A 12,984-nucleotide genomic window follows, 5' to 3' on the forward strand; every position below is an offset into this window, starting at 1 on the left:
GCTATATTATGTTATACAGTAATGCACGTTTTCAGACTATTCGAACACGAAAAAATAATACCTACATCGTATTTCAATGTTAACTTCTGTTGGGGGGATTCTTTGAGATCCCTACTACGCGCTGTGTATACCCATATTCACTAATTGACGAGTCCGACTGTACGTTTAATTGGATCAGAAGGGTGGATATGAAGAGCAGAAAAACAAATTGGACAAACAATAACGCTCCAGTGGGTAAACAAAATTGCCGAACCAAAACAAATAAAAGCATAGGGTCCGTAGTTTTTAACGAGCTGAAAACTTTTCAACGTTTTCCATGTCTATTCGAATGCATGAATTGTGCTCGTTTAATAATATAAATATATCATGTCACATGATATTATTAAAAAAATGTATGAATGAATTAAATATATGAATGAAATAAATATAATAAAAATACAACAAAACTAATTTTTAAATGCTTGGTTATATACAATTTAAGTACACTGTTATTACTCTGAATCTATAGTAATTTTAAATTTAAAAACATTTACTTGATATTTATTGATAACTAGGTAATTTTAAAATCCTACATTACAAACTAAATCCAATCCAAATATACTAAAATCATGCTAAATATATGATGATATTCCGTACGCATCTTATTCAAACATTTATGACCAGTGTCTGCCTGGCCATGGCCGCTAGACCGCAAACGTATCCGTGGCCCCCGGCTGTATTTGTGTCGAGGGGCCCCGATTACTAAAAACGTAAAAATATAATATTTCACTACTTATAAGAATTTTTTTTTATCATTTTATGAAATAACATTTTTGGGGGCCCTTCTAAAGAAATAAGTACATCCGTTGCCATTTAAGTACCAGGTTATAATTAATTAGTAATAAATTATACCTAACAAATTAACTAATATTTCCTAGTATTTTAAATAATTATATTGACAAGAATAACACTAATTATTATTTGTTAAAATTGTTGAAATTGTTGAATATATACATATATTATGGTTATAAATTATTTGTTAGAAATAAGACACAATGCGTACAATATATATTTATTAAAATAATTATGACAAATAAGTCATTAGTTATTACACTTATTAGATACTAACTACTAATTTAATACATTTATAACTATATTAAATAATATTTTAATAATAAATTAACAATAACTTATAAGTTATTACTTATTACTAATTTATCCAATGCAGATATATCGTACATCAATAATTTCTATAGGTAATATATTTCTACTAGGTATACATTATTATAATATAATATATTGACACGTATTTTAATTTTTAAATCATATGAATTATAATTAATATTTACTATTTAATAACTAAATATAATTTTTTTAAATGCATATTGAACAAGCAAATTATTTAGTATTAACAATGATTCAAATTTAAAAAACACCAAAAATATATTGAAAGCTCAAAAGCAATAAGCACTTAAAAATTAATATTTTTTGAATAAACGTTTCACAAATTCAAGAATATCTATAGTCTATAAAATTTTTTTCAAAATATTCGTCTTCAAATTAAGCTTTGATTTGTATTTAATTATATTACTTGTATTGCATACTAACAATCAAGACCATAGCCAGCAAAGAGTTTTGGGGAGGTTTTTTTCAAAATATTCGTCTTCAAATTAAGCTTTGATTTGTATTTAATTATATTACTTGTATTGCATACTAACAATCAAGACCATAGCCAACAAAGAGTTTTGGGGAGGTTTAGAGTATATTAAATATGTTTTTTGACTAGGTAGCAATTTAAAATTTAAAATTTAAAAATTTGTAATATGCATATTATTTTTTTAACTACGAGGGGGGGGGGTCGATACACTAAACCCTCTGGCTATACAGTACAATACAGTTTTCGAGTTTTTGAAATATTTATTTATTGTAATATTATTTAACTATAATATGTAGTATTTCTGAATTCAGTATAACTAATATTGTTATAATTTATAATATGATATACACATTAAACATCGTACGAAGAATTTCTTCGGATTGTAATGTATAGGATTTATCGTGATTTATAATGGTAGCTAAATTCTAAAAATAAATATATTATATAGTAACGGTGGTGACCTCGTTTGAAATGGAACTCAGGGTAAAATTATTGTAACATATAATTCAACCACAGCGGTTGCGTGCCGGCCTATGTGCCGAGGGCAACTTATTGATTTTCACCTGGCTGCCAGGGACCTAACTGACTGCGCCACTCCGCGTACAAAAATTACACCGTTCTGCGCCGTGTTTGCTTTTTTGAACCGCACGTTCTTGCGCTTTAAAATGTGACCACCAATCTTATGCTAGAGGTTACTCCGTGGAATGATTATTGTACATTAGATAAACCTACCAATCTATATTTGATTTCATCAAATATATTTAATGTTATATAACCGCAAAATGCTTTTAATATCTGATAAAATATTACCAGATATTATTTTAATTGATACTTCATTATTGAGAAATATGTCCACTCTTGCTCATCGGAGAATACACTAGATGGGATAAAAGATCACCAAAATTCTTTAAAAAAAACATAATTCAAATTAGGATTATAACTAGATTACACAATATCTGCATCTAAAATGAAGATACCTACTATTTTTTTAAATCTTTTTTTTTATTTGTCATATACGACATAAACATTATATATTTTTATACAAAAAGTATTTTTATGTAAGAGACTATAAAGTTTTAAAATAAAAACGGTTTTCGTCTGAATTGTGTGTACCTATATAATAGTTACCTACTAGTTTTTAAACGATGTATGGTTAAGATAGATACTTTTACGTTAAAATATTTTGTCAAGTAATTTATATTAATTATTAGATTTAAGTCAAATAATACATTTTTCAATATTACATTAGTAATTCAGGGTATATAAGTTATTTTTATTTTTTATGTATTCATTTTTTGATGACTCATTAAATCTATTAGGTGTGAGGTGTGACAGAACCTCAAAATTTTTTCTTAAAATGTAAGCATATCTACTATCTATTCGTGTATTTAGCCATATAAGCTATACAACCGGTACCTACCTATAATATTATATATTAGAAGTATAATAACACACATTTTTTTTATTTGCTACAATTTTCCAATTTAAATTCTAGATATAGCACCTAGTATAGGTACTGTAGTGTTAAAATATTCATGGAATTTTGTAAATATATATATATATATATTATGGATGTATATAAATAAATAAATGACGTTTATTTACGTTTTAAGTAATGTCTGACTTTACTACTTTTTGTAAAAAAAAGTACATGCAAAGTTTTAAATGGTATGTTAAAAATGTACCTATTAGCTGGTACCTTCTTTGTAATACGTATAGTTAGCATATTGGGTAAATCATTGTTTTTTGATGAGTGAAAAAGTGAAAAGAACTCGTCAGTCAGTGTAAATTGTAAATAGAGACAAATTACAGATAATAAAAACATCAAGAATTAATTTCACGTTATTCACTTTGATATGATTCTATATTGTAATTCAAATGTCAAATTTTAAGACACTATAAAGTAAATCATATCACATTAGAAATATGTTTCTAAAAGAAAATCGGTTTATATAAGGTGATTCTCCAGTCATGCTCACTCCCTTTTTCTTCAATAATGTAGTTAATCAAAATAATATTTTTGGAATTTTTAAATATACTTTATTTTTGGTTTCTAGATTTTAGTTTATTACTTCAATGCTTAATAAGTGTCTTGTGGAGTTAAAAGCTTCTATTTTTCAAATAAAACTTTCCAACTAAATTGTTTAGTAGATAATTGTTTTGAAATTTGTGACATATTAAAATCAAAATTTAAACTATTTAGTATTTTTTGAATCATTTATTTTTGTGCACTGAAGGAAATAGTTTCATGATAACGGGCTTTGGATAATTATGGTGAGATATTTATAATTATGGTGATTTGAAAATTTAAGTAATTATTATAATTTTTTAATTTATATTGATTCATAATTTGTAAAAATAGTTAAATAATATGTAATAAGCACTAGAATGAAATATCAAATATTACATTTTTTTTAAAACTATTTTTAAGGACTATCTATATATTTCCTTAAGTAAAAACATTTTTATAACTGAGAAAAAATATTATCCACTAAATAATTTGCTTTTAGAGAAGGGAGGTTCCTGAAAACAACAGAAATTTGTATTAAAACAAGACTTACCTTATATAATACATAAAATCTCAAGAATTTTAAAAGATGGTCTTAAAATACATATTTTTAAAAATTCTAAAAATCAGAATTTTGATAAATTCATAATTAAAGGAAAATATCAGGTAAACAATAGAAATACTTGGTGATTCATCCTGTATAATAAAATCAATCCAAAAAAGTCATTGGTTATAACATAAGCTATGACATATGAGTTGTGATTTACCCTGTATAACATATGTTTTAAATTGTATATTATTTAATCCCTATAAATTTATCATATTTTTCAAGTTTCCAACTAGATATCTTCACATTCAATTGTATTGAAACTCCTGATTTTTATTTTAAATCCTTTAGAATTATACATTGTAAATTATAATGTCAAACAAAAAAATATTAAATATTAGCAACTATATTATTCTTTCTACGTGTCAATGATAATATTAATTAATACATTTTCTTTATTAAAGAGGAAGCATGCAAATAAAAAAAAAACAGTAATACATATTATACTTTTAAACGAATGGTTTATTTTTAATATGATTAAGGATATTATTAGAGTAATTTAATTTATTCTCAACTATCATTTGGGAATATATGATTTATGACATAACGTCTACCTGAACCTGCACACTTTACTGTGTTTGTAATCAAAATTAATGGAATTTATTTTGGGGAAGGACTTCTCTTTGTTTGACGAAGGCGCGTTTTGTTTGCTACCGTGGGATGCGCCACCACGTGTCTTCTATTAGACTGCTGTGGCGGAAAAACCTACCCTGGGGAGTTTTATGATTAAACGAAAACATTCAGAAGAAAAAAACAACAGTGACTAGAAAATTAAACTTACTTTATTTTTCAACCGTATCAAAAAACAATCGAATTATGGTTGATGAGAATCCGAATCATACGCACAATATAACTGTAACTAGCGTAACAAATATAATAAAAAAATTTACACCTATCATAAAAGTATATATATAAATTATATAATCTATAAATCTATAAATGTCAATTTATTATAAAAACCATCCATATTGTTATTACTAGCCCACCTACTTATCATAATATTATAGGTAATAAAATATAAAAATATATTATTGCATAATTTTCATTACTTTAATCCATCTAAGTACATTGAATGTGTAATATAAATAATCTGAAAATGTAATTAATAATCATTGTTTGCTCCAGATCAACAATATTTAAATTGTAGAATATTTTGTTCTAATTTTTAACATAATAAAGATTTGGTTAAAAAAAATATATTATAATTATAATTTTTTGTATACATACCCCTATACAAAAAAAAAAATTGATTTATATAGTTGCCTCATTGTAGAAAATTTTTAATCGTTCATCTTCTTCATACATTTTTATTTTTCAGACGAAACTACCAAAACTCCCAGTGCCTTTGTTGGAACGTACTACAAAACTATACCTGGAAACGTTAAAACCAATATTAAATGAAAAACAATTCGAACATGCTAAAAAGCTAGTGGCAGATTTCACGAGTGGACCTGGTCCAATGTTACAAGAAATATTAATTGAACGCAGAGAAGAACATGACAATTGGGTACGTGGAATTAGGAATACTGGATAATATTATATTTTGTATGAATATAGAACGAATATGTTTCGCTGAATAGTTATTATTATTACTGTTATTACAGTGCCGTTGTCAAATGGGGGAGGGGTAGAGAGAAATGTTCAGGATGGCCCTCAGTTATCGGCCGTATTTTTATAATTTTTTTTCATAACACATTATCCGCTATAGACAAGACGTATCCCATAATTCCCATAACAATATGAATATATTTTAATGATAAATGTAATTAATATAATATGGTAATCAGATAATAATTATCTACAACCGTGGTAGTAAGGTAAAAGGTTACAAAACGTAAGTAACCGTTCACTGTAATCGCGACTGTGCAAATCGTCCAAGTTGGATACGATAATATGTGCAGGGTAATATGCGATAATTTATACAACTGTTGTGCTACAGAAATACAGAATAAATGAAAAGTCATCTGTTCTGCAGTTGTACCATGTCCATTGGTTTTTTTCCTACCCGCTTTTAGAAATCAAAGCTACGCAACTGTGTTATAGTCATTATCGTTGTATAAAAATATTAAATTTATAATAATAATAATAAAAAAAATCTAAACGATTTTTAACAATATTTCGGGTATAAAAAAGTTAGTTGTCGAAAGGGTATAAATCATTTTATGATGTATCAAAGTAAAAATATATGTAATTCACATCACGTGACGATAATGGAGTAACGAACGCCCTGGAGTTTTCATACACGTATTGGGTAGTACGCCAGAGAGGGATACACTTTTCGGTTCCGGGAGCAAATCCAATTAGTAGAAAACGTGACGAGTCTGTTACTATGATGAGTTTTCCCGGCGGGCCGAGAACCCTTCTAAAAACGAGATAAGCGGGAATTTTATTCACACTGCAACGCTGATTAGTTAAACATCAATTTCGGTTTTGATTCCTACATTCGAATAATCAAATGATGCTTTCGTAATACATGGCTATAATAATATTATTTGATCACACGCGCTAGATAGGTATTTTCGAGTTAAGGTACGTGTACAATATTATAAAAGATAACGATCATACTACGAATCCGATTGTAAAAATTTGCACAAAAATATAATACATTGAATTATAAGGACCCGGTGGAAGTCATAACTACCAAAAAATAGATTTAAAAAAAAATGCAAAACGATAAAATCTCATATACCTGTATGCTTTATTTCAAATATTAAATGTGCAATTATGTCGTTCAAAAACGACAATAGTATAATCTTTAACGCCAATTAATTTAATATCTGATTTTAATAGAATGTCAAAGTTGTTGTGCTATAATATTAAACTGTAAGTACCTACGCTTATGTAGTAATCTATACCGTAGTGAAAATTAATTTTACAATATAATTACGAATAAAGGTGATTTAAACATATTTTCATTTAATATAGATTTTTAAGTTTATAATGATGTATTTACGGCTTATTGACGATTTTGAAATATATTTAATATCGGTATGTTTTTAAATTATAACAGATGAAATGTGCAAATTATATTTATTTATTTATTTTTAACATCTTCGGTGCTAATGTCCTATTAATTTTGACACAAATTATAAGTGTAAATTACATTTTTGTTGCTTATACGATATAGCTCATTGGCAGAGACGGATTTACACAATTGCCGCCCTTAGACAAATTTTTTTTGCCGCCCATTACGACTTAGTAAAAAAACAAAATAACAAAATATGTAATCTATGGTTAGTATTTAGATAATAGATAATATACGTTCCGGCAGTCGTTCGATTATTTACTTGGACGTTTATTGTTATGTATTAGTACCTATTATAAAATAATGAAGAAATCATATTAACAAGAATATTATGTTATACAAATATTAAACATTTTCATTTTCCATCCTTCAAAGTAATCACCGTACATAAGAAAATCAAAAAGAAACCTAGAGTATATTTTCCATAAAATATTGGCCTAAAATTGCCGCCCCTAAAAATTTGCCGCCCTAGGCAACTGCCTACTTTGCCTGACGCTAAATCCGCCACTGCTCATTGGCCTCGGTCCCCTACCCAAAACCCATATAATAATAAAATATATTACACCTATCTGTATACCCTATCATAATATTATTATATTATGGTATTATATGGGACGTATAACAATAATATGTGTTCTGAAGGCGGAAGGCCCTTCATACCTTACTGTCACCATGACAAATGGTTCACAAACCGACGATGATCTATCAAAAACTGCATGTATGTGTCTCTCTCGTATTTTTGACATGCATACAGGGGTGTACCTAGGACCTACCTAACTATAAATGTTGTGTGCATACATAGCACAAAAAATAAAGGTACCTACACATTTATAATATAGATACATTATAATTATATACAGAAGAGTTATTACTTATTCTTAATCAACGAAATAAATAATATTACCCATTGTTTATATTTGTGTATACTGCAGACTGCAGTGTACTTTTTTGAATAATAAAGATAAAGACTCAAATTAAACAACACATATGTAGATGTACTTCCTTATTTATAATTTTCTAAGACATTTAAATAAGTTTTAATACTAACATAACGTTATAACCAAATTCGGTGCAAAAATTGATTTACCTACCATATTATAGCAACTGTATTTCTAATTTAATACAGGCCATAATATAATAATAAAAATATTTTGTCACGTTATAAATTTAATTTTAAACATTAGGTATAAAATTGTTGATTAATTGTCTAATTGCATTAACCTATCATTATATTAAATTATAAATAAAAATTTATATCTTTTATTATTTATCAGATATCACTAATACTACTGCAATTTAAACTATGCATACAGAATGATAATTCATATTGAGTAATATTGGATTTTGATTTTAGCATAATATTAACTATATTGATACCTTAATAAACTCATTATTTTTGTATCAAACATGAAGTTATCTGGTGTAGACAGTAGTTCGGTAGTACAATGTTCAGTTCGTAAAAATTCTAAATAAATTAAAATATGAGTTTGGAAGTACAATTTAATTTTTAGCTCCAATCTGTCAAAACCATAAACACCAACTGCAGTATTTCAATAGGTAAAATACATTTTTAAATTAAAAATTTCTACCTCCACTCTAAAGGTTATTATCATTGATTATTATCTATTCTATATAACCAATGGTTATTATGTTATGTCACTAATTATATACTATCAATTTCCAAGAAATTTTAAAAATCGTTAGCAGGCTTTTGATTTTTGAACTGTTTAAATGTTTATTACAGTAATCAGAGTTTTCTTTGAACGCTTCATGTATTTAAATAACTAATATGATTCATATAACCTTCCGAGAAAAAAATATTAGACACTCAATAAGCTGAACTTTGGTCAAAATCATACAACATTATTGCATTATTTTTTCTTTTAAAGTATAGCATATTCTAAACATAACCATATTTTATCCAATTTTCCTTTATTAGTTTAATTATTTAACATAAATATTATGAAAGTAATCCAACGAGAAATTAGATTAACAATAGTAAGAAAATTGTTCTTAATTTTTAGTTTCAAATAATAGTTGAACTATAGCAATTACCAATTAACACTTTATATTATAGTCATTATAGAACATATATTTTCAAATATATATTATATTAACAGTAATATCTACTATTAGCAGTAAATTTATTAAAAATAATTTTGTTTTAATAACACGAAAATTGTACAGGTATGCCGTATACGATTTGCCTAATAAATAACCCCGAAAAAAAAACCACCGAAAAAATAACCCTATAATAAAAATGATTTGTAAGTAATAAAGTATGAAATTGTAGTACAATGACAATAATATATAAATAAGAAAAAAAATTTTTCGTAGGTATACAATAATATAATCTATCATTGAATTAAAAATTAATATTATTTTGTGGGAACATAACAATTGTACGTAGGTAATAGGACAATAGGTATTTTATACATTTTGTATTGATTTGAGATTAATTTGCAAAAACTCATATTATGGGATTATTTTTTCCGCGGTTATTTTTTCGCGGGGTTATTTTTTCGCGTTACCACCGTATGCACATATAATAATGTTATAATTTATAAATGAAATAATCAATAATTTTTACACAATATCAATGAATCAAAGATATTTATAAACCTGAATTAATAACGTATTCTGGCACTTGAAATACTCATTGTGAAATAATATTGCCTTATTGCAACCTCTAAAAAAATACAAGCGTATTGCATTTACCCAAATTGTGATAAGCCACGATTCGAAGTGCATCCCTTGTTCTGTCTATAAGTGGAGCATAGAAGATCGAGCCCGTTGATAATTTTACGAGCTCTTATTACACTATTCGGCGTGAGTGTCGTGTATAGTGTATACAATAAGTTATCGGTAGTTTTTTCGTAGACGCCCACCCCCATTGTGGCATGGAGATAACTTGATTTAAGGTTATTTGATCCTACAACGTTTGCAATACGTTTACATATATTCCTACTTGAGTAATCTCCGAGATCTGCGTATTTATATAGGTGAGCTTCAGCCAGTGCGTATATATCTATACGATTTCTTTTGTCTCTTTCTCGCTCTCTTTATCCCCAATATAACGTCCAAAATTTATCTTTTTTCCGATTACGATTTTATTTTGACCCAAACAAATTAACAACCTCGCGAAAGTGTACGGCGGCGGCGTCGTCAGGGTTTGGTTTTGAATAATTCACGTGGCGTTTTACTGTACGGCGACTGGTCGTGAATAAAGATTACCGAGGTTTATCGCGCAATTTATTATACAAGTATTACCAGAACGATCATAACTGTATTGTTTTCTTTAAATTATTATTATTATTACTTTTGCTATTATTAGTATTATTACTTTTACTATTATTATTATTATTTATATTTTGAGGTTAGATAATATTAAGTATGTGAAAAACGGATGTACTGTACCGCCCACGCTGGAGGCACGCAGTCTCGATGCGACTGCCAATGACTGAATAGCGTTAGCCCCGCCGCCGGGTGGGTACTGTACGAATTACACCCCCTTTACTCTTGTCTATATAGCTCCTACATTATAACGTCCCCTAGGGCCTCCAAAGAATTATAACTACTAAATTACCTCTCTCTTTTTTTCCAGTCAAAATACATTTTCCCCGATCATTTTGATATAATATACATACTAAATCAGTAAATCACTAAATAATAAATATACATAACAATATACATACCTAACCGATTGCTTACCTGAACACTATAACACAACATTATATACAAATATACATGATTAAACATAGGTGCCTAAGATATGATTAGATCAAAATTCAGAATTGCTAAGATTAAAGTAGTTTGAAACATATATAATTTGGTATGATGCTGATTAAAACCTTTATGCAAAAACAAAAATTAATTTATTACTATGATTTTAAATATTTATTTTCTTGTACAAAAATCTCAATTATTTATATTTTAAAAATAATTAAATAAATGCCTAATTATTTAGTAAAAATCAATCACTACCTCAAACCCATAATAGAGATATAGACCAAAATTAATAATTATTTAATGAGAATTTCATTAATTAAGAGTAACTATTAGAAACACGATTTTATGAAGCCATTTGGCACAATAACTAATTAAATACTTTATATATTTTAATACAGCTATTTATAAATCAATAAATAATTGTAATTTAATTAAGGTACTGTTTTATCATTAAAATAAAACTATACACCTATTACTGATTATTGAATTTCCAGCTGTCGTTTAAAACTGTATTGAATCGTAATCGACATTATATTATATTAAATTAAAATACTCTATACTTATAATAATACTCATTTATACTAAATACCAATTTTAATTACTATTTTACTTATGTCCAATAATCTTACAGAATATAAGATTTCGGGAAACAAACCACGTGACAAGTAATATGTACCTAAAATGCCTATCTAAAACGCCGTGTTATCGTAATCGTATTATCAAAATATATTTTTAATTTACTACTTTAATTTGTACGTATATAAAATATATAATAATATACTAACTGATCCCCGTGCACTTCGTTGCCCGCTAAAAATACCAACTCTATATATGGTTAAAAAAGTGTGTTTAATTCGTCGTTTAATATCGGTTAGTCATGTTAAAAACTTCCCGTATGTCAAATTACCATAGATTTACAAATTTACAAAAACTCGAAAACGCTAAATGAATAATGTGGGAATAATAATAAATAGTTATAATTAATAAATTAATTCACCTTAGATTTAAAACCAATAGCAATCTTAAAATATACAAAAATGTTTAATATTTAGTATATTTTTTGGTGGAAAGATGGCGTCACTATTGTATTATTTTAGTATGATCATCCTCTTACCCCCGCAACTTGATTTAACTAAACTTATGCCAAAAACTCAAAGTATTCTTAACAATATACTCTTTCGTTTAAAAAAAAACATCAAGAAAATCTGATAAGTAGTTCCAGAGTTTATCCCATACAAAAATTTTCATTTCATAATATTTATATAGTTAGAAGATATTATATTCAAAAGTTGATGCAGATTAACTGTGTGAACAATTTATACAAATTTCACAACTAAGAATATAAATTAAAATCGTTCGTTAAGTATAATATGTGTAAATAGTAAAATTTATATAATATAACCAATAAAAAAGCGGATAAGTCGTGGATGTCGCTCTGCTGTACAACAAATATAGGTTATAAGTGGGTTACTGAAAAATATTTGTACTGAAGTCGAAAATCGAAGCACTTTTACTGCTCCAAAACGTAATGACAGACACAAAAAAAAACCACACACATCATGGTGAAATCAATACATACCTCGCTCCGCTCAGAATCTAAAACGTCAACTTTATATGTAATCTACAGAATCTACTTACACTCAATGGCATTGCATACTATTTGTCGCGAATCATTGTTGGTTTACCAATATCATTAAAATAAAATAACTTTTAATAATCTTATAGCTTACCGATAGACATAATAATTTTTAAGACATTTGAAATTAACTGAGTAAAATTGGTTTTAGGTGTATGATTGGTGGCTTCACGATATGTATCTTTGCAACCAATCTCCGTTGCCAGTTAATTCCAATCCCGGAATGGTATTTCCACCACTACCAAATCTTTCTGCAGAGACACAGATGGCCAAATTTTCAGCTCGATTTATCGTTGAAATGATGAATTTCAAACGTATATTGGACAAGTAAATATTTTTCTCA

At 27.1% G+C, this 12,984-nt stretch overlaps 1 protein-coding gene across 1 annotated transcript in view; it reads left to right on the forward strand.

Moving 5' to 3' along the window:
* The window catches only part of ChAT (Choline acetyltransferase), a 61,717-nt gene that overhangs the window by 39,499 nt on the left and 9,234 nt on the right, over nucleotides 1-12,984 (forward strand). Inside the window, exons 3-4 of the mRNA XM_089221915.1 lie at nucleotides 5,570-5,758; nucleotides 12,793-12,968. Coding sequence (XP_089078041.1) covers nucleotides 5,711-5,758; nucleotides 12,793-12,968 — 224 coding nt within the window. The 5' untranslated portion in view covers nucleotides 5,570-5,710. The remainder of the gene's footprint in view (nucleotides 1-5,569; nucleotides 5,759-12,792; nucleotides 12,969-12,984) is intronic.

The sequence above is a fragment of the Diuraphis noxia genome, unplaced genomic scaffold, assembly GCF_037042655.1.
Source record: "Diuraphis noxia isolate RWA-SAM2 unplaced genomic scaffold, SU_Dnox_SAM2 contig0003, whole genome shotgun sequence".
Taxonomy (NCBI): domain Eukaryota; kingdom Metazoa; phylum Arthropoda; class Insecta; order Hemiptera; family Aphididae; genus Diuraphis; species Diuraphis noxia.